This window comes from Podarcis bocagei (genome assembly GCF_964188305.1).
Source record: "Podarcis bocagei genome assembly, chromosome: 12".
In the NCBI taxonomy this organism is placed as follows: Eukaryota; Metazoa; Chordata; class Lepidosauria; order Squamata; family Lacertidae; genus Podarcis; species Podarcis bocagei.
In genome coordinates this window covers 58,759,337-58,786,705 of record NC_138137.1, presented here as the reverse complement: position 1 = coordinate 58,786,705, position 27,369 = coordinate 58,759,337, and the positions used below count along the sequence as shown (strand labels likewise).

Below are 27,369 nucleotides of genomic sequence, written 5' to 3'. Positions count from 1 at the left end.
GCCAATAAAGCGAGATGAGCGCAGCAACCCCAGTCGGCCACGTCTGGACCTAATGGTCAGGGGTCCCTTTACCTTTAAACAACCATTTTGACTGCTTACGTTCCAGCTTGCGAGGATATCACTTCATGCTTTTTGTCTGCATTCAGATTCTCTTCTTTTTCTTCTTGTCCTGGGCTACTCCAGGCTACTTGAATGCCCCTAGTGTTCCCATTTTCCCATTCTTAATGTTTGTGCCTATCTGGCTTCCAAAGGGCGTTTAATGCTTATTGTCCCAGTTGCTGCTTAATACTTTAGTTAGTCTCAAAATGGTTTATCTAGCTAACAACGAAACACAGAAACTACATTCTGATCCTGCGCAGTATGAAACCAAAATACAACAAAAGCAAAAGGATTTCCGTAGATTCAAATGGTGAAATACTTCAGCCGCTTCTGTGGGTGTCTGGAACATTTTTCAAGCGGTTCGCCAGAAGGTAGGAATGGATGAAGACCTGTGTCTTATTTCTAACCTAGGCGACAGGTGTGTTGGAAGAATCCCTGAGAGCAGACATGTCCAAAGTCCGTTTTGGGGGTCTAAACCGGCCTGCCAGTTGGTTTAATCTGGCCCATGTGGCAGTTTATTTCCTGGGGTAAAATCCAAAAAACACCTCAATAACCTCAATCCTAAAAAAAGCTTGAAATATATACTGTATTTTTTGCTCTATAAGACTCACTTTTTCCCTCCTAAAAAGTAAGGGGAAATGTGTGTGCGTCTTATGGGGTGAATGCAGGCTGCACAGCTATCCCAGAAGCCAGAACAGCAAGAGGGATTGCTGCTTTCGCTGCGCAGAGACCCCTCTTGCTGTTCTGGCTTCTGAGATTCAGAATATTTTTTTACTTGTTTTCCTCCTCCAAAAACTAGGTGCATCTTATAATGCGAAAAATACAGTGTGTGTGTGTGTGTGTGTGTGTGTGTATATTTTGACCACTTCAGACCAACACGGCTACCTACCCGAATATAAAAAAAAAACCTCAACAACTTCAGTCCTAAAACAAGGTCAACAACTTTGGTCGGCCCTCACGGCCCTTCTCTTCATCAAATCTGGCCCTCTTTGAAAAAAGTTTGGACACCCCTGCCTTAGAGGCTTCCCCAACTTTTGACACATCGAGCTGAAAGCAGACAGTTCTCCAAGGTACCAAAGAACCAAGCCCTGTTACCTGCAAGCCAGGCGTCAAAGATCTCTGCTGGGCTGTTCTCAGGGTGAGCACAGTTGCTGGAAACGACATGAATAGAGAAGACCCTTGTGCTCAATGTTCTGCTTACAGGTTTCCCATTAGGACATCTGGCTCGCCTCTTTGAGAACAGGACTTGATGGACCATTGGCCTCATCCAGAAGGTTCTTACATTCTTAAATCAAAAACCACACTTTAAAAATGCAACGGAAATTCGGCTCGTGCAATCTTGAGGTTTTGGGAAATCTCTACAAGGAACTGCGTGTTTTTGCAAAGGCTGGGATAACGGAATAGCTTGTTACTGTCAAAACTTTGTTCACCGTAATTTATTAATATAATTACTGATAGTAGTACAGATAATGCAGTACAAACATTTTATATTTTTTTTCTTCTTACACTTTGAACAGCGGCAGATCAACATTTTACCTAGACTGATGCAAGACGGCATTACTTGGGATAATTCATGGTCAACGTAGTTTCAGAACAGCCTAAACTAGATTCAGACTACCAAAGAAACTTCACAGTCTTAACTTCCGTATCATGCGTTAGTCACGGCATCTGTCTAGCAAAATAAAACATTCTAGCATTTCTCAACCTGCTCATCAGCCCCTGTGCTCCTTCCTAGCAAGGAAGCAAAGGATTTTACACATATAGAAAGTCCAGCTATGACTGCTTTGTGGTTAAAGGACCATAAAGGAACTGATAAAAGAGTTCTCATACGTTCAGGCAGTTGGAACCCCTTTCACGCAAAGTAGAGAGTTTCCGTTCCTCTATTCCTGCTCAGGGTGGTTCCTGAAATCTTGACACGGAATCTTTTAAATGCAAACAGGAAATTTAGGGCAGACAGATTCACTTGCCTGGAAGGTGATGATCACAGTTTTATTTTCCAACTTCGGGGAAAGCAGCAGCCAGAATACCAACAGGTTAGAATTATCTTTTGTTGATAGGGAGACTGGAACTTCAGATTCCCTGATTGCAACTAATCCTGGCATTACTCCGCACTCCCAGTTTTGTTCGGTACTAACTCCCTGACCGTAAGCTGTTGGATTATTCCACCAAGCTGTGATAAAGGTAATTGAGTAAATTAGTGTTGCCTAACGTACTAAGCACACAACCGAGAACATGGATTATCTTTCACATTTTTGCAGGGTTCCCAGCTGCCAATCCAGAGATCACACCTAGAAGTCTGACGCTCTAAGAATGTAGCTAACCCAGCCCCTTTCCTTCCTTCCTTCCTTCCTTCCTTCCTTCCTTCCTTCCTTCCTTCCTTCCTTCCTTCCTTCCTTCCTTCCTTCAATGCAGATGTCAAAGGCAAGGGGCTGCCCATTTTAACCCTTCTCCAGCACCTAAAATTCAGTGGGCACCTAAAAAGCAGATAGGTTTTGCTCCGTTCATCAAGATTAAAGAATACTTCCTGCAATTAAATAAGAATGCTACCATACGCCACTTCCTAGCATAATTGTGAATGAGCACATTCCATGCACAAGCAACCAGAATATTTAAGCAAAATAAGGTATGCCAAGCAACGTTCGGCAAATAACTTCATTTTAATGAAGCTGCAAGCGCATGGGAAGTAAGGAGCACAACACAGAAGTTGTGTTTCCGTGGAGCGGAGAAGTAAAATCCTTTCCTACAGAAGAATATAAGGCATTCATTCAAGGTTTCCCCCCAAATCTTGACGAAATTATAGCCTTGTACCTAACTTTTTATGCATGGCTTTTTAGCACAGGAAAACGAGGAAGTTTTATGTTTACAAGGTAGCAGGAAGCAGAACTGAAAGACCTAAGCACTCTCTTACGTCAGAAAACTCTTTAATTCATAATATGCAGCTTGGCACAATTAGCTGGACTAATCATCAGTGAATATTTCCTGCATTTAGAAAACAAGATAAATATCAGAAGGACAAGCAGAACTTTCTTTTTTCAGAAGCAAGACCTTGATCGCTTTATTCCAAGACTTGCAGGCAGCTTCCACTGACGCTTTCTGCATTTGTTTTCACACAATTCCTCTCCTCTGGCCAGGTACAAAGAGTATGTTCCAATATGAATAGTTTAAAAAACAGTACAAGAAGAGATGGTAAAAAGAAAGAAAAAAACAGTCAACTTTTTAAAAAGTCCGTATCAAGCAAAATTATAAATATGCTAGACAAATCAACTCCAAAACAGGATTTATTGTGTTTTGTTAGTTATCAAAACTATAAAAAGCATATAAATCAATATTTATAAAATAGGCAAATACCACTATTTAGTTACACAGCCATGATAACTTTTTTTTTTGGTGCAAAGCAAAAACAAATTGGAATGTGGCTCATGCTCGCCCGTTTCGTCCTTCATCTTGAATTAGATGCTCATCACACACTGGATGAACTGCAGAAAGGGAAACAGAGAGATGTGCGTTATCATCACTAGAGAGCCCCTGTGGTGTAGTGGTTAGGGTGGCGGACTGGGACCTGGGAGACCAGGGTTCAATCCCTCACTGGGAGGCCTCAGGAGTCAGTCACTGCCCTCGGCCTAACCCACCTCACAGGGTTGTTGAGGGTATTCAATGATGAGGGGGAGAAGCATGTAGCTCCGTGGTGGAAAAAGTGGGATATACCGTATTTTTCGCTCTATAAGACTCACATTTTCCCTCCTAAAAAGTAAGGGGAAATGTGTGTGCGTCTTATGGAGCGAATACAGGCTGCGCAGCTATCCCAGAAGCCAGAACAGCAAGAGGGATTGCTGCTTTCACTGCACAGCGATCCCTCTTGCTGTTCTGGCTTCCGAGATTCAGAATATTTTTTCTCCTTCAAAAACTAGGTGCGTCTTGTAGTCTGGTGCGTCTTATAGAGCGAAAAATGCGGTGAATACCGTATTTTTCGCTCTATAGGACGCACTTTTTCCCCTCCAAAAATTAAGGGGAAATGTGTGTGTGTCCTATGGAGCGAATGCAGGCTCCTTGGCTTCAGCGATAGCAACACGAAGCCTCCGAAGCACAGAGGGAGCGCTCGCTGAAGCTGCCTGAAGCCCCCAGAGCGCAGCAGGAACTCCCGCTGCACTCCGGGGGCTTCAGGCAGCTATCTGCAAGGTTTCGGAGCGCAGCAGGAATTCCCGCTGCGCTCCGAAGGCTTGCGGATAGCCACCTGAAGCCAGGAGAGCAAGAGGGGTCGGTGCACACTGACCCCTCTTGTTCTCCTGGCTTTGCTTCGCTGGAGAGGCGCTGCAGTTTCCCCTCTCTGCGCAGCGCCCCTTCAGCGAAGCGGGAGGAGAAATGGAAGGGGCTCCGTTTCTCCTGCCGCTTCGCTGAAGGGCCGCTGAGCAGAGAGGGGGAGAATTTTTTCCCATTATCCCCCTCCTATGGTCCGGTGCGTCCTATAGAGCGAAAAATACGGTGCATGAAATAACTGTGGCACGATGCTTGCCAGGATGCATCAGTCTCGAGAGACAACGGAGTCCGCCTCCGGGGGTGAAGCCAAAGCGCTGTGTTTGCAGCACCGAAGTGACCTCCCTGGGGCGCAGGCTGGCCAGTGTATCAGAGCAAGACGTTGGGTACCAGCTGGGCTGCAGGAGATGATGGAAGGAGGTGCACAAGGCACCATCCAACCGCCTTAGGGACTGCACTGTAGAGGGGTGGAGAACTTCTGATCCTCCAGATCATGGGTAGGCAAACTAAGGCCCGGGGGCTGGATCCAGCCCAATCGCCTTCTAAATCCGGCCCACGGACGGTCCAGGAATCAGCGTGTTTTTACATGAGTAGAAGGTGCCCTTTTATTTAAAATGCATCTCTGGGTTATTTGGGGGGGCATAAGAATTCGTTCATTTTTTCCTCTTCAAAATATCATCCGGCCCCCCACAAGGTCTGAGGGACAGTGGACCGGCCCCCTGCTGGAAAAGTTTGCTGACCCCTGCTCCAGATGAACGGTTCTCAAACTTTTTACTCTGGGCCACGCTTTCAGAATAAGAATTTGCTCGCGCCACACTGAATTTTATATTGATCAGAAATGCAGTCATACCTTGGAAGTAGAACGGAATCTGTTCCGGAAGGTCGAACGGACTCCATTCGACTTCCAAAACGTTTGGAACCCAAATCAGACGTTCAAAGAACGTTCGAAAACCAGAACACTCACTTCTGGGTTTTGATCGTTCAGGAGCCAAGGCATTTGAGATCCAAGGTATGACTATACACTGGAAAATGCCACTAGGATTCTCCTCCGTATTGCCTGATGATGCTCTTGCTTTCACCCTGCAAATTATCTGTCCCTATACTGCAAATCAGGGGACGTGGGTGGTCCTGTGGTCTAAACCACAGAGCCTAGGGCTTGCCGATCAGAAGGTCGGCGGTTCGAATCCCCGCGACGGGGTGAGCTCCCGTTGCTCGGTCCCTGCTCCTGCCAACCTAGCAGTTCGAAAGAACGTCAAAGTGCAAGTAGATAAATAGGTACCGCTCTGGAGGGAAGGTAAACAGCGTTTCCGTGCGCTGCTCTGGTTCGCCAGAAGCGGCTTAGTCATGCTGGCCACATGACCCGGAAGCTGTACGCCGGATCCCTTGGCCAGTAAAGCGAGATGAGCTCTGCAACGCCAGAGTCGGTCACGACTGGACCTAATGGTCGGGGATCCCTTTACATTTACCTTACCTATTCTGCAAATCATCAAAATTATTTTGACACTATATCATGCTGCAGTGAGCTGTTAAAATGTTGCTTGGGTTGTCTCTGATTCTTCCTGCCACACTTGCCACCCTCTCCTGCCACAACCGTTGAGAACCACTGCTCCAGCTGAATCCCAACTCTTCTATCAGCTCCAGTGAGCATGGCAAATGGCCAGGAATGATGGGAGTTGTAGTCGAGGAACAACTGGCCGTGATAAGCCAAGGCTGATGAGAGTTGGGGTTCAGCAACACCTGGACGGCCGCAGGTTCCTCACCCCCGTTGTAGGAAGTGCTGACTACATACAAGGCAGTTTTCTAGATTTCTGTAGCTGCAAAGAATGTCCCCAAGCTCCTGGGAGGAAGGGCCAGGAGTTCAAAGCCGGGAGCTCTGGGCTTATAAGCTGCTGCAACTTCATCACAACGTTCAAGGGGGAACCGAGTCTTGCGCTTCTAAGCAGGAAATGAACTTACATCATCGTACTGGAAGTTGACCATTCCCTGCTGAGCTGCATCTCGTCTCCGAAAACTATCTGCAAGTGCAGCACAGGAAAAACCACATTAGCACAGGAGCCAGGATACACAAAAACCCCAGGTGGAGGAATACAAGTGGGAAGTTTGCATTTCTTAGTGCAGAAAGTATCGATCTGATGTGTAGAGATCTTTCCTATTCTACTTAACTCAAGAGGGTTATGGAAGCTTCTCTGTGTGAAAGAAACAAGCAGATGATTCATGATGTTTGTGTTATTCCTTCAGAGAGTACAGCTGGCGTGAACTGGTTCTGTTATCTCTTCTGACAAGGTCATGCTGGCTATAATAGTAAGGCCAGAAAACGCCTGGGTTTCACTCTTTTCTATCTCTCTCTCTTTCCGGTGTGGTGTTCTGTACATAGTATGAAATAAAAAAATTCCTTCCAGTAGCACCTTAAAGACCAACTAAGTTAGTTCTTGGTATGAGCTTTCGTGTGCATGCACACTTCTTCAGATACACAATGTATCTGAAGAAGTGTGTATCTGAAGAAGTGTGCATGCACACGAAAGCTCATACCAAGAACTAACTTAGTTGGTCTTTAAGGTACTACTGGAAGGAATTTTTTTATTTTGACTATGGCAGACCAACACGGCTACCTATCTGTAACTGTACATAGTATGCTTAGCGTTAAGGTTTCAGACTTATAATAAGTTATTTTAAGTTTAATTTAAGTCTGCTGCAATTGGATTTCTTATGGACAGGGCCAATCCTGAATGTATTGGATTTGTGACAATTATGCTCATTTGCCTTCAGTAGCAGTAAAGCTCTGCTGGATCAAATATTCATTGACTCTGGTCTATTTTTGGGGAACCTTGCAACTTGTTTAAGTTTTTACTCCTCTAACTCTACGTTGGAATCTGCTCTGGATCAATACTGAGTAGAATTCCACGACAGTCACAGAAACTCACACCCACCCTCTCTATATCTGCCCGCCAGCCTGCTATTAAACAACACATTTTTGTGATTTATTTTTAGGTGAAAGCTTCTTGTTAGCAACCCTTTTGGGTGGGAGGACGGCTTCACAGGATTTCCACCTTACTCTGCCATACTCAAGAGTTCAGAACAACAAACCCCTGTGTTGCAAACTTAGTACAACAAACAATACAAGCAACACGAAGACCAGTTTACTAGATAGCACTGCAATTCTTATTGCATAATATACATGATTTAGTACAACAAAAACTTTTTTAGGCGTTCATGGTGATCCCGGATAATCTGACTGTTTCGTTGGATATCCTCATGACCCCTGCTCCTTGTACATTTTTCTAATCTATGGATTAGAAGTTTTACCGCTTAGCCCAGAGGATAGCATCTATTACTTTGTTTCAATCATAGACTTATTATACTGAAGGAATGGGTTTCCCAAACCCAAAACTGACTGTGCAGGCAGTTTGAAACTGCACCAAAATCCCTATTTTTCCTTAGCTAAAATCCATTAACTTGAGCTCTGAGTCAATGTATAAACAAAACCCCGGCCGTGCTCAGAGCCCTCTCCTTTATCAGTTTGTGACGGCAGTGATGACCCTGACTGCACCAGCAGAACAGAGAAGACACGTCCGTGCCTTATCTTATGTGCTGACCACAAAAGACGCACAGACCTAAGTCCGGAACAACGCCAAAGTGTGTTCTCGGAGATGATGATCTCTTCCTCCAAGATAAGAGTAGGAAGGAATTCCCTTTTATGGTTAAGAATACCAGAGCAAGAACATATGTGATGTCAATCTGCGTACACAGGCTGACGTGGTTGGATTTGTATGGGAAGGAGGGAGAGGGTACATGGAGGATATATATTCTGCATGAAACTTGTCATTTCTTTGGACTTGCTGTGGACTTGATCACGCAAGTGCCTTCTGCTATCCGGAGAGCAGAATAAACACTTTCTTTGAACCAACCTCGGTGTCATTTGACTTCCTCCTGTCCCGGAGCAACGCAGACCCAATCAGTGAACTCAAATAAGGCTAGAATACTTCTACGGACTTTCAAAGATTGACAGACGTGTGTTCATTCGCTTTCAAATATATTAGAGAATTCACAAGTGTACACATTTTGTTTTTGTTGTACTAAATCATGTATATTATGCAATAAGAATTGCAGTGCTATCTAGTAAACTGGTCTTCGTGTTGCTTGCATTGTTTCTTGTTCTACTCAAGAGTTCATCTGGAGTGTAGCGTTCGGTTCTGGGGAATGCACTTTGAGACGCGAAGGAGTTCGGGAAAGAGAAAGGGAGATAGCCGGCGATACTGAGCCCAAGTCCGGCACAGAAAGCTTGGCGGAACTGGATATGTTTAGCCTTTGATGAAGAGAAAAGAAGGATCTGATTGCACTCTTTAAATAACCCGAAGGGTTGAGACGCAGAATGGAGCCAAGAGCAGGTCTCCGCTGACCCAAATGTGAGACTGGACAAGTTACAGGAGGAAAGATTTGCACTGAGAAAAAATCAGAGGACGCCTGACAGCAAAGAGGAATTTGACAGTGGGACCCCTGGCTAGATGGGGGTTGGGGGGGGGCTTCAAAAGTTCCCAATTTTTTTTCTCTGGGCCACACTTTGAATAAAAATTTGCCTGCGTCACACCGATTTTTTGGCAAGAAAAGCAAAATGAAACAACACCTAGCAGTGTTCGATTTATAACACAGAATGCAAGTACTTTATAATATGATCATGGGGCACCCAGAAAGTATAAAACAAGAACAGGAATTATAATTATAAATGAGCCTCTTACGTATGTATTTTAAGTAGATATACAAAGTCAATGGGTGGTGTGAGCTTCCTTTTTCTGCTAGGTCGAATTTGAGACAAGCAAGCTCCCTTCTCCTCATCAACGCAAACAAGCCTTTCCCTTTTCCGATCGTCTACATTTGTCAGAGTTTAAAATCCCTGTTCACAACAGTATGTCCTGGACAACTGTAGAAGAATAATCAGAAGTATTCTCCAGCGCTCTGTTCAAACAGTGATTCTGGATCACAGCTGGGCTTGTCCGCAGAATCCTTTGACGTTCCTGCTCTCATTTTGAAAATATATCTACCCATACTCAGCAAATAAAAAAATAATAATTTGATACTATACTATGCTACACTGAAATGTTTAAATGTTTCATTGATTGTCCTTGAATAAATTTATTATTATTATTATTATTATTATTATTATTATTATTATTATTATTATTATTATTACTACTACTACTACTACTACTACTACTATTATTAAATCTTCCTGCCACATCTGCCATCCTCTCCCTGCTACACCTTTGGAGAACCACAGCCTTACAGAGACCTGCAATTCTCTGTTTCTGCGATTAACCTCAAAAAGGAGCCTGGTCTTATTAATAGAAATTTCGTTATGAATTGAGAAAACCCCATACCAGTGAGAGCTCTGAGCTTAACGCAGCAGGCGATGTAGTCATCAAAACTGATCTTGCCACGAGTGCTGTATCGCTTGGAAATGCCGTTGATGGCTTGGGGACTCAGCCGAAATCCTGGACGGAAGGAGAGAGCGGGAATCATAAAACTGCACAATTAGAAGGTACCCAGAGGATCAGCTAATGCCGGCATCCCCAACCTGCGCCCCTCCAGATGTTTTTGGCCTACAACTCCCATGAGCCCTAGCTAGCAGGACCAGTGGTCAGGGATGATGGGAATTGTAGTCCAAAACAGCTGGAGGGCCGAAGGTTGGGGATGCCTGATCTAATGCAACCGTTTCCCAGCCAGCGCAAAGTCTCCCAAGCTCACCCATGGATGTCAACGCCTTCTGCAGCTCCTGGGAATCGACCGTGCCGCTGCGATCGCTGTCGACGCTCATAAAGTGTTGCCGCCAGCCGTTCAGCACAGCCCAGAGCTCTTTAAACTCATTGAAGCCCATCGTGCCAGACATATCTCTCTGCGCAGCGGCTAAGGATCACTTCACGTCAATAACTGGATCAATATCCTTTCATGTGCTTGAGAAACATCAGCTACGGTTTCCCTACACTCGTGTGTGTGTGTGTGTGTGTGTAAATGTTTTGTTTATTTTCCATTTAATAATACACATTCACATCATTATTATCCACTTTACCTCCCGGGCTCTTTAGAGCCTATCAATTTCCTTCCCTCCTGCCTCCTGGCTTTCAAAATTAACCTTTATATCATTGCATTTGGTACGTTTTCCTATTCCAATTACATTCACTGCAGAATAACTCACAATTTAAATAAATATAGAAAGGTAGAGAGCTTCTCATTACAGTCATACCTCGGGTTACAGACACTTCAGGTTGTGTTTTTTCGGGTTAAAGGTAAAGGTAAAGGGACCCCTGACCATTAGGTCCAGTCGTGACAGACTCTGAGGTTGCGGCGCTCATCTCGCTTTACTGGCCGAGGGAGCCGGCATACAGCTTCCGGGTCATGTGGCCAGCATGACTAAGCCGCTTCTGGCGAACCAGAGCAGTGCACGGAAATGCCGTTCACCTTCCCGCCAGAGCGGTACCTATTTATCTACTTGCACTTGGACGTGCTTTCGAACTGCTAGGTTGGCAGGAGCAGGGACCGAGTAACAGGAGCTCACCCTGTCGCGGGGATTCGAACCGCCAACCTTCTGATTGCCAAGTCCTAGGCTCTGTGGTTTAACTCACAGCGCCACCCATGTCCCTTTTCTCGGGTTATGGGCCACAAAAACCTGGAAGTACTGGAATGGGTTACGTCCGGGTTTCGGCAGTCGCGCATGCGGAGAAGTGCTAAACCGTGCTTTGCGCATGCACAGAAGCCCAGAATCGTAACTCGTGCGTGCGCAGACCCGCCACTGCGGCTTGTGAATGCTGCAGCTTGCGAACGTGTATCCCACACAGATCACGTTCGCAACCAGAACATCCACTGTACAGGTCTTCAACTAAACCTGCTAGTGATGTTAATTGCTTACAATAATCTTTCAGATATCGTATAAATTTACTCCAGTCCTTTTGGAATACCTGATCATGCTGCTTTCGGATTTTTCCTGTCAGCTTCGCCAGTTCTGCAAAGTCCATCATCTTCATCTGCCACTCTCCTTTCATTGGGTTTCCCTACACTTTGGAGGGGCCACTGTCCCCTTGTTTCATAAACTCATCCCCAGCGATCCCTTCTCTCCTCCCCTCCCCAAACCAATATTCAGAATAGCACTTTGCAAGGCCCACTTAGGAAGGTAATAGCACAAGAAAATTTAAAGCGGTAACAATTAATTGCACATTTGCTCCAAAGCAAGTGAAAGCTATTTAGTTTAATTACCGTATTTTTTGCTCCATAAGACGCACTTTTTCCCTCCTAAAAAGGGGAAATATCTGTGCGTCTGCAGATCACAGATCCAGGAAGTGTGAAGGGACTCAAAGCAACAGCTTAAATAGCATATTTTTTTACCTCCCTCACCCCCTGGGTAAAATAATAATAATAACTTCAGCCACCTAGAAGCACAAGTAATAATTGCAATGAGAATTATTAATTATAATAACAAAAATATTATAAGTCAAAGCCAAATGTGCAAAGGATACGTCGAGCATGGAGATCATGAGCCTGCAGGTCTCTAGGTTGAAAGCTGTTTAAAGAAAAACAGAAGCAGTCAACAAAAAAATAAGGTTTTTTTCCTCTCTCTCTCTTGCCCCCCGCCCAAGCCAAGAGTGGTTTTCAAGGAGAAAAGTATGAACAGCATATGAATTCCTCAAGATGAATTTTCCTTCATGTTATGTATTGAAGTTCTCACCCTGGGCCAGCAGGGGGATACTGTAGATAGTTATGCAAATAAGGGATCGAAAGTGACGTTCGGTGATTGGATAGTTTTAGAAAGTTGTTACAGTTACATTGTACTGGAGCGCTATATAAGCAGGCTGGCTGAACCCTTCAGTTCAGTTCAGTTCTGGCCTGTGAATAAACAAGAGCTGTTTGAAGAATCGCTGCGTCGTCTGATATGTTCACCCACAACTTAACACTTCAAATATTTCGATATGTTAAAAGAGGGATAGGAAGAGATGCTTTAAAATATGCAAGAGGGAAACTAGCAACTTTTGCAACCAGTTCCGGGTCTTGTTGCTTTTGCTGCAACAAGACTCAACACAGCTGATCCGTTTGGGTCAAACTTACGTTTATAGGCTCCTGCAATCCCTGACTGAGTCAGACATCTCTGCAGTTCGTCAGCATCTATTTGACCGTCCTGTGGAAAACAGAAAGAGCATCGCGCCAGGGTTACTGCCTTTGTGCCCGAGACCTGACCATCTCTGCAATAATAATAATAATAATTTATAATAATAATTTATTATTTATATCCCGCCCATCTGGCTGAGTTTCCCCAGCCGCTCTGGGCGGCTCCCAGTGTTAAAACATGCCATGTTTAAGTTGATCAGGTCTAACATGGTTTCTTTAAGCTAAAATCTGAAGCAGGCTTGCAGTTTTGAACTATGCACACTTGAGAAAGGCAGCCTGCGGATGTTGCGGCCAATTTTAAACACAAACCCCCTTAAACATTTCTAAAATGAGAGACAGAAGGAACAGACTCAAATACACTTAATGGACAACACACATAACAGACAACATGTAACATGTAAACATACATATTCCCATCCTTTAGTTGGTTATTGTAAGGAGTTGGCTCGCTTCAATATTGGTTTCATTAAGCGAAGTTAGTAGGAAGGTCCCACATGAAGTGGTTTTATGGGCCTCCTTGCCTCTTCAAACACACCGCCAGTTAATCAAACTGGCAGGGCTCACAACGCTTGGTTGACTGGGTACCCCTTTATACAGTGGTGCCCCGCAAGACAAATGCCTCGCAAGACGGAAAACCCGCTAGACGAAAGGGTTTTCCGTTTTTGAGCTGCTTCGCAAGATGAATTTCCCTATGGGCTTGCTTCGCAAGATGAAAACGTCTTGCGAGTGTTCCGATTTTTCCCCGCTTCCCCCCCTTTTTCTAAGCCGCTAAGCCGCTAATAGCCTTTTAGCCGCTAAGCTGCTAAGCCTTTAATAGCCGTTAATCCGCTAAACCGCTAATAGCGCTAATCGGGTTGCTTCGCAAGACGAAAAAACCGCTAGACAAAGAGACTCGCGGAACGGATTATTTTTGTCTTGCGAGGCACCACTGTATATGCATGCAGTTTTGTTTTGTTTTGTTTTTCATTTTAAATTAACTGTGAACATGCAATTTCTCAAAACGAGGGAGACCTTTGGGATAACAAGCAGTCCTGGAGAGAGATGACCAGGCTAGGACAAGAACAAACTTGCACACATCCTTTTCCCCTGTTGCCTGGAAGACGTGGTAGATAATTTATTCCAGTCAGAGACCAGCTTATAAAACACACTTGGGGGTACATTCCCAGAAGGAAAGCAAACATTTAAAACAACGCACAACAATAAATTTGAAATTTATAAATGCGATAAGCGTATAGACACTTAAAACTTTAAGATAAGCTGCCGCAGAGAGATGACCCAGAGTCACCCCTGGAACAGACTTTGGGGATTTTCTTAACGAACTCGTTTGGGTCGGGGGATGGTCTGCGCCTACAGATCTGTACACAGAATCTGGCGACCATCCGGGTCGTCTTATGATCTTTGCCTAACAGGAAAAGGTCAAATTTTTGCTTTTCTGGGAGGTCAGCGAGCCTCAACAGTAGGGGATCAATTGGTCTCACTGCGTGCCTCTTCATAAAAGGGACATCTAAAAAATAGATGTTTGGGGCTTCCTATTTCCCCCAATGAACAGGCGCAAAGTCTCTTGAGCATATGGGACTTTTTTAAAGGCTCCTTCCAGGACCAGCATGGGACGCGGGTGGCGCTGTGGGTAAAACCTCAGCGCCTAGGACTTGCCGATCGTCAGGTCAGCGGTTCGAATCCCCGCGGCGGGGTGAGCTCCCGTTGCTCGGTCCCAGCGCCTGCCAACCTAGCAGTTCGAAAGCACCCTCGGGTGCAAGTAGATAAATAGGGACCGCTTACTAGTGGGAAGGTAAACGGCGTTTCCGTGTGCTGCGCTGGCTCGCCAGATGCAGCTTCGTCACGCTAGCCATGTGACCCGGAAGTGTCTTCGGACAGCGCTGGCCCCCGGCCTCTTAAGCGAGATGGGCGCGCAACCCCAGAGTCGGACACGACTGGCCCGTACCGGCAGGGGTACCTTTACCTTTACCTTTACCAGGACCAGCGAGGGCAGAGCCGAACTTCTGGTGCCTGTTGCCTGGCAATTATTAAGACTGAGAAAGTGTCAATGATCTTCAAATATCTGAAGGGCTGCCATCACAGATAAGTTGGAGCAAGCTTGTTTGCTGTTGCTCCAGAAAGGACGACCCAAACCAATGGATTTGAGTTACCAAAAAAAGGAGTTTCTGCCTAAATATTAGGAAGAACTTTCTCAAAAAGTGAAGGACTCTCCCATCTGCCTAGGTGTCTTTAGACCTGCTTCGAAAGCAGTTAGACTAGATCAGCGTTTCCCAAACTTGGGCTTCCAGCTGTTTGTTGGACTACAACTCCCATCATCCTTCATCACTGCTAGCTAGGGATGATGGGAGTTGTAGTCCAACAAACCCATGTTTGGGAAACACTGGACTAGAGAAACCTTGGGGTCCCTTCCAACTCTACAATGCGTCTATGACTCTGTGAGCTTCTGATCCTTGCTCCCGGCGAGCTTTTGTGTTTTGCAAGGATATCCTTATTGATGCAAAGCAGGAAAGCACACATTTGCCTTCCTGTTTGGACAAAAACAGCAGTGTCTAGTTTGGGCCAAAGAAGGATCAAGTTCCTAATCGCTACCCGAAAGGGGGAGAAGTGAACATGTGTGAGGGCCGAACGATGTTGTTGATTGAAGTGTACCCCAAAGTTTTGAGCTTTTTTAAAGGATTTTATCCCCAGGACATATACTGCCGCAGGGGCCAGATTAAATCAACCGGCAGGCCAGATTAGGCCCCTGAAACGGACTTTGGGCATGCCTGCTCTATATGATTCAAGCATCAGTCGTGCCAAATTTAAAAGGACCTCAAACGAGGCCGGAATTTGAGCGCCACCCTCAAACATGCAAACTATAGATGCGGAAAATGAGTCATTCTTATAGCTTCGTTTCCCAGGGCAGGACATGCTAAACGCGTTAGGACAGAAACTTGTTCAAATAACTAAAAATAAAATAATTTAAGAGAGGTGATCAGAACTCTCACACACCCTGTCTACATTCTGAAACTCACGTTCCCTAGCCCTGGGACCAGTGTGGATGCAATGAAAACTCAAAGAGTCCCCATTCAAGGCTGCAAAGAGAGGATCGGAAAAGTTCATGTTGAAGCAAACCAGAGTTTCCCATTATGCCAGAGCCCGGGAAACTGCGGTTTGCTTAAACTACGGTTGGCAAGAACAAGCCAGGGTAAAACTGTGGTTCCTTATTCTGGTTTGTTGCGATGCCACAGACTTCACCAACTTCCAGGTGCTGTTAGACCGCAACTCCCAGCAGCCAGCATGTCCAATGGGCAGAGTGCTGGAGACCAACAACATCCGAAAGACCCCGTGTTGGGGGAGGCCTGGTTTAAAGAGACTGTTCTCCAAATTCAGACATCCCATGGGAGTGAAGTTTGCTTAAAAGTAGATCTGAAATATTCTAGTCTCCTCCTTGGAACCACGAAAGAGGAAGAGAGGGACGCATTAGAGATTTAAGGCTTGTTTGTGTAGAAGGAAACCGTATTTTCCTTGATACCCCCCCAAAGGACATTTGTGGTCAATTTAAAATATACTGGTGAGTCAGTTAGCATGCAAGCAGTCTTATCGGAATTGGCGTGAGCTTGTAGGCGTAGTGGAGGGGGAATAACAGTGAAATAGAAGCATGGGGGGTGATCTATTGGACCACCAGGGTAATCGACAGATCTTCTTTGCTCTAAGTAAGTTATGGAGGTTTTTTGTTTTGATTGACAGATTTAATCTGACAGCCTAGTACAGAAGAAGTCACAGTGTAAGGGGAAAAACCAGGCAGAGGCTGGATACTTCTTTTCTTTAATGCGGTCCGTACTCCAGACTAGCCGTTTAATTTTACTATCATTTTAACATTTCAAAGTCTGGCTTCCTTCCCCCTTTCTGTGGTTCCGTATTTTTTAATATCTTCTGCATATCCCAATTCATTTAATTTGCTCATTTAACTATCTGCTTTAAATATAAACTCTTACGAAACTGCAGAGTATTACAATAATCCTGCCAATGATTTTGTCTGTTTGCAATTCATCTGTAAATATTCAAATAAACCATTTCCATTGTTTTATAAAAGAGTTTGTTAGCTTGGTTTCTTATTCTTCCGGGAAGTTTCGCCATTTCTGCACATTCCAAGACGACTGGCGTTCTGAATTAAAACCTGAAGGTTGCAATTCAGCAGGAGGAAGAGCTTTTCCTTAAAACTCAGAAGTGCTTTTGCAAGTTCCTGCACTGCAGGGGGACTTGGGCTACTAAAACCCTTGGAGATCCCTTCAAAGTCCACAAACCCAAGCTGCCACTATGCAGTCAGAAGATTTCATGGCTGAATCAGCCACAGATCTTCCTAGCTAAAGCCCAATATGCCAGCCACTTCTGACACCCTTTGTTGGCTCACTATTCAACGACTGTTTGCTGAGCCTAATAAATTGAAGAATTATAGTAGGGACTGAAAAACAGCATCTGCCTACAATTTGGGGGTCTCAATAGGGGCATTAAGGGGACGCGGGTGGCACTGGGGGTTAAACCACAGAGCCTAGGACTTGCCGATCAGAAGGTCGGCGGTTCGAATCCCCGCGACGGGGTGAGCTCCCGTTGCTCGGTCCCTGCTCCTGCCAACCTAGCAGTTCAAAAGCACGTCAAAGTGCAAGTAGATAAATAGGTACCGCTCTGGCGGGAAGGTAAACGGCGTTTCCGTTCGCTGCTCTGGTTCGCCAGAAGCGGCTTAGTCATGCTGGCCACATGACCCGGAAGCTGTACGCCGGCTCCCTCGGCCAATAAAGCGAGATGAGCGCCGCAACCCCAGAGTCGGCCACGACTGGACCTAATGGTCAGGGGTCCCTTTACCTTTGCTATGGGGGCATTGGCTGCAGCAACAGTCACGCAAAGCTGCATTACTTCAAAAGTTACCAAGCTAGTGGAATATGCAGAAATGGCCAGACTGACAGGAAAGAGCAGAAACCAGGAAGACCAAGTTTCCCTAAAGGATCTCCACCCCCATCGTTCAGCCCGGACACTGAGGTCCAGCACCGAGGGTCTTTTGGTGGTTCCCTCCCTGCAAGAAGTGAGGTTACAGGGAACCAGGCAGAGGGCCTTCTCGGTGGTGGCGCCCTCCCATCAGATGTCAAGGAAATAAGCAGCTATCCTATTTTTTTAAAAAAACAAAAAATCATTCCAGTAGCACCTTAGAGACCAACTAAGTTTGTTATTGGTATCAGCTTTCGTGTGCATGCAGATAGCTGAAGAAGATATCTGAAGAAGTGTGCATGCACACAAAAGCTCATACCAATAACAAACTTAGTTGGTCTCTAAGGTGCTACTGGACGGAATTATTTTTTATTTTGTTTCGACTACGGCAGACCAACACGGCTACCTACCTGTAACTAGAACTATTTTTAAAAGACATCTGAAGGCAGCCCTGTTTAGGGAAGTTTTTAAATATTTAATGCTGTATTGTTTTTAACACTCGATTGGGAGCCGCCCAGAGTGGCTGGGGAAACTCAGCCAGATGGGCGGGGTAAAAATAAATTAATAATAATAATAATGGAATAACTTTTTAATATACTTAAAAGACCACGGTAGAACGTTAAGATCATTGGCAGGGATACAATAACACTTGTAATGTGAAATGAACTTTGGTTACTCTGATTATATAACTGATGGGTAACAGTAAAGGATGCAGGAAAAAGGAAAAAGATAACATTTTCCAAAGTGGAACCCATGGAGGGAGGGGAGGAGGTCCGTAGGTTCGGGGGGAAAAAATTATGTTTCACAATTGTTAGTTATTATGTATAAATTTATGTAAAACCAATAAAAAAATTATAAAAACAACAAAACATCATGACTGCTCTCAGGGTTCCACACCCCTGGGAATATATGTCACTGGCAAAAGCACACACTAGGTGTTTGCCCACGCTGCAGATTAATTAAGGGACAGCGAGGGAAAATAGCGTCTAATATTTGCTGTGTAAATTTGGGGGTGGGGAGGGGGGAGCCATACCTGCCCAGCAACCGCAGCAAAATAGCCATATAAAGGATCTTGCGCTTGGCCAGGAAAGGAAGGTCCGCCGGGGGCACTCCCATACTACAAATAAAAAAAAAATGGGAAGAAATTAAATCAAGGAATTTTCACCGTCGTTTTGAGCTGAGTGGCACGCACGTTTACTGGAAAGCCGGCCCCGCAGCCTTCCTTGGGAACGGCAGTCTCAATACACGCAAAACCTATTCTTAATCCCCGTGTTCATAAAAGCAGTTTCGACAGTGAAACCTGGACACGTTGCAAGTTCGGGTCCGACAAACACCAAATTGCAGTTTTAAGTCGTCCGGCCAAAGGGCTGCTGTAAGTCGCTAAGTCAAGTCGCATTTCCCAAGGCACTTTGGATAATTCTGTGGCGACAATGCTTGAGAACCAGGAAAACATTTTGCACTTTTTCACTACCAAGGAAGGCACACTTCTGAATCATTCTGCAGGCTGCACCTACAATCCTGTACCCACTTACCTGGAGGTAAGCTTACTTAGGTAAAGGTAAAGGGACCCCTGACCATTAGGTCCAGTCGTGGCCGACTTTGGGGTTGCGGCGCTCATCTCACTTTACTGGCCGAGGGAGCCGGCGTACAGCTTCCGGGTCATGTGGCCAGCAGGACTAAGCTGCTTCTGGCGAACCAGAGCAGCACACGGAAACGCTGTTTACCTTCCCACTGGAGCGATACCTATTTATCTACTTGTACTAGTGTATTTTCAAACTGCTAGGTTGGCAGGAGCAGGGACTGAGCAAAGGGAGCTCACCCCATCGCGGGGATTTGAACCGCCGACCTTCTGATCCGCAAATCCTAGGCTCTGTGGTTTAACCCACAGCACCACCCGCGTCCCTGTAAGCTTACTTACCCCCAGGTAAAAAGGTCTAGGATTGGACAGTTAGTTGCTCTTAATTCCTACTGAAACTGAGGCTGCAACTAACTCATCCCCTTGACCTTCGACAGATCTCCCCATGTGGATTACAGCCGTACCTTGGTTCTTGAACGTCATCCGTTCCAGAAGTCCACTCAACTCCCAAAAACGTTCGGAAACCAAAGCGCGGCTTCCGATTGGCTGCAGGAGCTTCCTGAAGCCAATCAGAAGCCTCGTCGGATTTCGGCTTCCAAAGAATGTTGGCAAACCGGAACACTTAATTCCGGGTTGGCGGCATTCTGGAGCCAAAACGTTCACGTACCAAGGTGTTCGTGAACCAAGGTACGACCGTACATAGAAAGGCAAGCTTTAGTTCAATGTGTTTTCAATGGAACGCAAGCTGAACCCAGTCGGAGTCCAACAGCCCAAAGCCCTTCACACCCCCTGCTTTCCAACATGAATTTTCTTCTATGGTCAAGTGCCCATAAAAAATATCAGCAGCACAGTTAGAAATTAGCCAGGTGCATTTTGAAACTGGCGTGGGTCCAATTGCAACCACTCCGGGTGCCAGGCTAATGACTGACATCTCCCCCTGGCTGGTCCCTCCAGCTTCCTTAAGCAGGTCGGCAGAGGAGCTAATTTATTGCATTTATCTCCCACCTTTATATCCAAGGAGTCCATGGCTCACCTCATCTAATCCGTACAACGACCCTGCGAGGTAGGTGAGGAGGCTGCGACTGACTCCAAGGTCACCCAGGGAACTTCAGGACCAAGTGGGGATTTGAACCCTGATCGCCCAGGTCCTTGTTCGACACTCTGACCACTACACCACACTTCCCTCCTAGAGTCCTTCTGTGATGGGGTTAGTGGACGCTTGGGTTGCGAAGGTGATCCATGCGGGATGCACGTTCGCAACCAGCAGCGTTCGCAACCCGCAGTGGCACACACATGGGTTGGGATTCGGTGCTTCTGCGCAAAGCACGATTTAGTGCTTCTGCACATGCGCGACTGCCAAAACCCAGAAGTAACCCGGTCTGGTACTTCCAGTTTTCGGTGGTCCGTAACCCAAAAAAACGCAACCTGAAGCATCTGTAACCCGAGGTATGACTGTAAATCAATATGGGGAAATCAAAATGTCACTTACAGCAGGATGTGACATATTTTTCTCGAAGCTCGAATTTGTTTCATTCTGAATCGTTTTATTTGATGCTTTATTGCGCTTTTAAAGTGCTTTGAGATTTTTTTCTATCCAATAAAATACATTGGCATAGAAATGAAGTAATAGTAGTAATAATAATAATAATAATAATAATAATAATACAGTGGTACTTCTGCTTACAAACGCTTTGGGTTACGAACTCCGCTAACCCGGAAGCAGCTGCTCCTGGTTGCGAACTTTGCCCCAGGATGCGAATGGAAATCGCGCGCCAGAGGTGCATGCGCAGTGGGAAACCCCATTAGCCAAAGCACGCCTCAGGATAAGAACCATTTCAGCTTAGGAACGGACCTCTGGAACGAGTCTCCTAAACGGCCTCGGTCCTGTATACCTGAAGGAGCATCTCCACCTCCATCGTTCAGCCCGGACATTGAGATCCAGCGCCGAGGGCCTTCTGGCGGTACCCTCATTGCGAGAAGTGAGGTTACAGGGAACCAGGCAGAGGGCCTCCTCGGTGGTGGCACCCACCCTGTGGAACACCCTTCCAGCAGATGTCAAAGGAAATAAGCAACTATTTTACTTTTAAAAGACATCTGGAGGCAGCCCTGTTTAGGGAAGTTTTTAATGTCTGACGCTGTATTGTTTTTAATATTCAGTTGGAAGCCGCCCAGAGTGGCTGGGAAAACCCAGCCAGATGGGAGGGGTATAAATAATAAATAATAATAATTATTATTAACGAATTAAGTTCGTAACCAGAGTACCACTGTAAAGCACATTGCAAGAAAAATAAAAGGTGCCTAAATATTCTGTTGTGGCGACCGTAACCTAGGTTTAAAGTGCCATTTGACAATGAGCTTATACTTCTAAAACTGCAGAAATGGTTCTCTTTCTCTGAACAATGTCGGACTCTCCCTTTTGAAATGTCACTGAGCTTCTGCCGTATTTCCCGTCAGTCTCTCCTGCCTCGCCCCATGCCTACCCGGGAAACAAAGAGCGGTGCACAATGCAAAATGTTTGCACATGGCCAGTCACAGGCCTACAAATTTCTAAAAGAGAGAAACACGGGAGTCGCTGGGCAGAGCCGTGTGACGTGGAAATGTCCTTGTTTGCGGAAAGCAAACATCCATTGAGCGCTGGGTATAAGCTCACACACCTCCATTAGTTTACAAAGGGCGTGGAAAAATCTCTGAAATGGGCGCAGCGGAAGATTCTTCTCCTATCCAGGTTGGAGTTGGTGGCCAGATCCCATGACCTGTGGTCCTGTGGCTTGGTGCATATTCCGACTCAACATCTCAACATCTCCAGGATATCTGAAAACGTTTGACCTTCGACAGATCTCCCCATGAGGATAACAGCCATACCTTGGTTCTTGAACATAATCAGTGCCAGAAGTCTGTTTGACTTCCGAAAACGTTCGGAAACCAAAGCGCGGCTTCCGATTGGCTGCAGGAGCTTCCTGCAGCCAGTCGGACGTTCAGCTTCCAAAGAACGTTCACAAACCAGAACACTTAATTCCAGGTTTGCGGCGTTCGGGAGCCAAAACGTACAACCACCAAGGCGTTTGAGAACCAAGGTACGACTGTACAGTCATACCTCATGTTGCGTCCGCTTCAGGTTACTTTTTTTGGGGTTGCGGACTGTCGAAACCCGGAAGTACCGGAACGGGTTACTTCCGGGTTTCGGCAGTCGCGCATGCGCAGAAGCACTAAATCATGCTTTGCGCATGCGCAGACGTGCCAAATTGCAACCCGCGCGTGCGCAGACGCGGGTTGCGAACGCTGCGGGTCGCGAACGTGCATCCCACACAGATCACATTCGCAACCTGAGCGTCCACTGTACATAGAAAGGCAAGCTTTAGTTCAATGTGTTTGAAACAGGGTTGTCGATGAGTTTTAATATACTGTATTTTTTCGTGTATAACATGCCCCTGTGTATAAGACTATTGGGGGGGGGCTAAAAATTGAGAAAATGGGGAGGAGATTGCCCTTGTTTAAGACGACCCCAATTGTTTTATATTATTTTATCATAAAAGAACCCTAGTCTTATACACAGAAAAGTACGGTACTTTTAAAAAATCAAATCTGGATTTGTCATTTTGGCCATGGGCGGGGATCTTTCACCCAGCCCAAATCTATTTCAGACTACTCTCTCTCTCTCATCGAGTTATTTTTCTTGCTAATGGCTCATGATCTAATTTCACACTAATGTAAACCAAGGCCCATTATCACTCCACATTTATTTTTTAATACTGAAGATGCTGGAAAGTAGCTCTGTATTCTACTCAACCGCAGCATTTTCTTCTTGTTGTTGATCTGTGCATCTTATTGAATATTTAAAGCTGCATTTTTAAAAAGCAAAACATATATAATCTGGATTAAAAGAAATATGAATACCTGAACGTTAAGTCTGAAGGGAACGATGACAAATGCCCAATATTTACAGGTGTTTGCGGGGCTTCGTTTTAAATATCCAGCCTTTTAGAGAGGCTGATGATTCTACTGACCAAGCTTGGTGGTTTTCTTCCAGAAGGCAGATGAGGTTTAGCAATGCAGAGTTCAAGCGTCACCCAAGGGAGAGCATAGACAAATGGAAGCTTCCATTTCTGCTCAAGAGCATCGTGGAAAGTAAACACATTAGGCCCGGTAATTATTCTGGCGGCAGAGTCTCAGGTGAGCTTTTCGCGCTCCTTGCTTGGGGTTATTTAGAGCCAAGCTGCAGAAGAGGCCATTTATCTTCCCTTCCCCGCCCTTCCCCAAAAAATGAAGCGTGGCCTAGTGGTTTGAGTGTTTGACTTGAGCTCAGGGAGACGTGGATTAAGGTCCCCGCGCGGCCACGAAAAGCTCGCTGGCGAACGTCACAGGCGAGCCACTGTCTCTCACTCCTCCAGCAGCCTGTTTTGAAACCTGATCAGCGAGAAGCGGGTTCGAGTTCCGCTGCACGCGGAAGATGGTGGGAAACAACCTTGATCCCTTGTGACAATCGCAGCGCAACCAGCTGGCTGCAGGCAGGCAATGTTCCCTGCCCTTTGGAGCCTTTGCGGCCGCCGCAACATCAAAAGCCCATCCTCAGAGGTTGTGTGAACCGCCCTGCCCTGGGTCAAGGTCCAAAGCGCTAAGGGCGAGCCGTTATTTGCGCACCTGCAAAAGAACACCCCATACCCGTTTCCCCCCGGGAGCAAAAATACGTACAATGAAAATAATACATTAACGAGCTGACACTGATTGCCTTTCAAAATCTTCTCCCTTAGGCGGCTGCCTCATTTTATCAACAGTAGGACTAGACCAGGGTAGGCAACCTAAGGCCCGGGGGTCAGATGCGGCCCATTCACCTTCTCATTCTGGCCCACGGACGGTCCAGGAATCAGCGTGTTTTTACATGAGTAGAATGTGTGCTTTTATTTAAAATGCATCTTTGGGTTATTTGTGGGGCATAGGAATTTGTTCATATTTTTTTCCTTCAAAATATAGTCCGGCCCCCCGACAAGGTCTGAGGGACGGTGGACCGGCTCACAGCTGAAAAAGATTGCTGACCCCTGGGCTAGACACAGAGCAATCCTACGGAGACTTGCTTTTGAGTAGACCACGGCGACACAGCGGGGCTTATTTGGGAGTTCACAGGACTTATCCTGATGACGATTTAATTAAAGAAGCGACTTTAGATGGAACCCTGAGTCCGTAGGAGCCAAGTCCTAGGGGCCCAGGGGTCTTTGGCCCCTCTAATAAAATATTTAAGGGGGTTAAAGGTAAAGGTAAAGGGACCCCTGACCATTAGGTCCAGTCGTGGCCGACTCTGGGGTTGTGGCGCTCATCTCGCTTTACTGGCCGAGGGAGCCGGCGTACAGCTTCCGGGTCATGTGGCCAGCATGACTAAGCCACTTCTGGCGAACCAGAGCAGTGCACGGAAACGCCATTTACCTTCCCACCAGAGCGGTACCTATTTATCTCCTTGCACTTTGACGTGCTTTCGAACTGCTAGGTTGGTAGGAGCAGGGACTGAGAAACGGGAACTCACCCCGTCAAACCGCGGGATTCGAACCGCCAACCTTCTGATCGGCAAGTCCTAGGCTCTGTGGTTTAACCCACAAAAGTTGATGGGCATTGCCATTCAAATGATGGATGTGCACTGAATCACATGAATTATTATGCAGGGCGGGGCTTCCCCCCATCACATATTTTATTCAAGATTGGGTCCATTGACTGTGTCACTATTCACACTGATGGAGTAGTTTTCCTGCCAACATTTCAGCTTCATAGGACGGGCCCCAAATGCCTAACTTTATACAATTCCATTTGGTCTCCCTCACCCTACAGGATTTGACCTACATTGGCTCCCAGTCCGTTTCCAAGCACAATTACAAGTGTTGCTGCTGACCTTTCAAGCCCTAAACGGCCTCGGTCCAGTATACCTGAAGGAGAATCTCCACCCCCATCGTTCAGCCCGGACACTGAGGTCCAGCTCTGAGGGCCTTCTGGCAGTTCCCTTCCTGCGAGAAGCAAAGCTACAGGGAACCAGGCAGAGGGCCTTCTTGGTAGTGGCACCCACCCTGTGGAACGCCCTTCCGCCAGATGTCAAAGAGAAAAACAACTACAATCATACCTCGCGTTGAAGTAGCTTCAAGTTAAGTATTTTCGGGTTGCGCTCTACGGTGACCCAGAAGTAACGGAGTGCGTTACTTCTGGGTTTCACCACTCACACATGCGCAGACGCTCAAAATGACGTCATGCGCAGAAGCGGCGACACGCGACCCGTGCACATGCAGATGCGTGTTGCGTTTACTTCAGGATGTGAACGGGGCTCTGGAACAGATCCCTTTGTATCTTCAGGATGTGAACAGGGCTCTGGAACAGATCTCTTTGTATCCAGAGGTACCACTGTACCAGACATTTAGAAGACATCTGAAGGCAGCCCTGTTTAGGGAAGCTTTTAAAGTTTAACAGACCACTGTATTTTAATACTCTTGTAGGAAGCCGCCCAGAGTGGCTGGGGAAACCCAGCCAGATGGGTGGGGTATAAATAATACAGTGGTGCCTCGCAAGACAAAAAGAATTCGTTCCGCGAGTCTTTTCGTCTTGCGATGTTTTTCGTCTTGCGAAGCACGGTGCGTCGCAACTGCGCCTCTTCAAGCGGCTTTTTAAAAAAAGCGCAAGACGTTTTCGTCTTGCGAAGCGAGCCCATAGGGAAATTCGTCTAGCGAAGCAACGCAAAACCGAAAAACCCTTTCGTCTAGCGAGTTTTTCGTCTTGCGAGGCATTCGTCTTGCGGGGCACCACTGTAAATTCTATTCTATTCTACTCAACTGCCCACCCCCTGAACGACAAGGCCCCAAACGTTGCAAACTTATCTCATAGGGGAGATGTAGGAACCCACTAAGAAGGGAATCCAAGATGGATGGGAGTTTCTTAAAGGTTTCTTAAACTGAAGGCTCAAATTGCAAACAATTCCAGGAAAAAAGAAAAGGGGGAGGCATCTAAGGAAACCGGTGTGGCTGAGAGTTAAGAAATGGAAGAATGGGAAAATCACAAAGATTATACACAAATAACTAACGGCTGCAGGGTGAAGGTCAGGCTGGCGAAAGCTCAGAATGAGCTCAGGCTTGCAAGAGAGGTTAATAATAAAAAAAAAAGATTTATTCAGCTATGTCTGAAGTAAGAGGAAGAACAAGCAAGCGGTAGGGCTTCTGCGTGGAGAACACGGAGAAATGATATTGGGTGACAGAGAAAAGGCAGAACTACTCAACACCGGCTTTGCCTGTCTTCAGCCAAAAGGAAAGTGACGCCCAAACTGGTGATAACGGAATAAATGGTGTAAGGAGGGAGCTGCAGCCCGAGATAGGAAAAGAGGTAGTAAGGGAACACCTATCTATTTAAAATTAATTCAAATTTCAAGGGCCTGATGAGCTGCACCCAAGGGTGCTAAAGGAGCTTGCGGACGGTCTAGGAATCAGCATGTTTTTACATGAGTAGAAGGTGTGCTTTTATTTAAAATGCATCTCTGGGTTATTTGTGGGGCCTGCCTGGCGTTTTCACATGAGCAGAATGTGTGCTTTTATTTAAAATGCACCTCTGTGTTATTTGTGGGGCATAGGAATCCGTTCATTCCCCCCCCCCCCAAAAAAATATATAGTCCGGGCTCCCCCAAGGTCTGAGGGACAGTGGACCGGCCCCCTGCTGAAAACGTTTGCTTACCCCTGATTTCGCATTTAAAGAAGCTTTTTAAAAAAACAACCACCCACAAAATAAAATGGTGTATCCATATTTTTTTAGGAAACAAACAAGCAAAGGCGCCTGGATGGAACGCAGCGCGATGGTGGCAAGTATTAAAACATTACGCAACGTTGAAACATTTTAACCAGGAGGGGGAGAGCCCTGCGGGGTCGACCACCCACCAACCAACGATCCTTTCCCCCCCCCCTTGGCGCCCCCATCCTCGCTTCCCACCCCCATTTACGGACCAGTTTCCCCCCCCCATTTATCCCCCTCCCCTAACGCCTTGCGGGGGAGGGGGAGAGAAGAGCGGGGGAGTGGAAAGGGGGAAAGCGAAAGTGTGAAGAGGGAGAATGTGGGGAGGGGAGGCGCCCCCCCCCAATGCTCTTCCCAGGCCTGCGGGCCGCGTGCACCGCCCTCCGAGGGCCGCCCTTGCTCCCCATCCCCCCCTGGTCCATCCATCCCTGCATCCTCGCTTACCTGGCCCTGGTAATAGCCACCTCCGGCGCCGGGATGCCCAGGATACGCCATGGCCGATGCGCTCCTCGCTGCTGCAAACCAACCCGACCTCGCCGGCTCCGCGCCTCCTCCTACTCTCCGGGGAGGTCCGGATCAAACCATTGGCGAGGGGG

General features: G+C 46.4%; 1 protein-coding gene across 2 annotated transcripts; it reads right to left on the bottom strand.

Annotated features, from left to right (window-relative positions):
• Positions 1–1,520: 1,520 nt before the first annotated feature.
• On the bottom strand, positions 1,521–27,369 carry SRI (sorcin). 2 transcript variants are annotated; one of them, XM_081163957.1, is made up of 8 exons: positions 27,218–27,369; positions 18,491–18,574; positions 12,439–12,508; positions 11,853–11,896; positions 10,090–10,237; positions 9,723–9,836; positions 6,307–6,365; positions 1,521–3,575 (listed from the first exon to the last, which is right to left on the bottom strand). In XM_081163957.1, exons 1-8 carry the CDS (start codon positions 27,266–27,268, stop codon positions 3,549–3,551), a joined length of 597 nt encoding a protein of 198 aa, XP_081020083.1. In that variant the 5' UTR covers positions 27,269–27,369; the 3' UTR covers positions 1,521–3,548. The 2 variants fall into 2 exon arrangements, with proteins under 2 accessions (XP_081020083.1, XP_081020084.1); XM_081163958.1 differs by lacking the exon at positions 18,491–18,574 and having other exon boundaries at positions 27,218–27,347.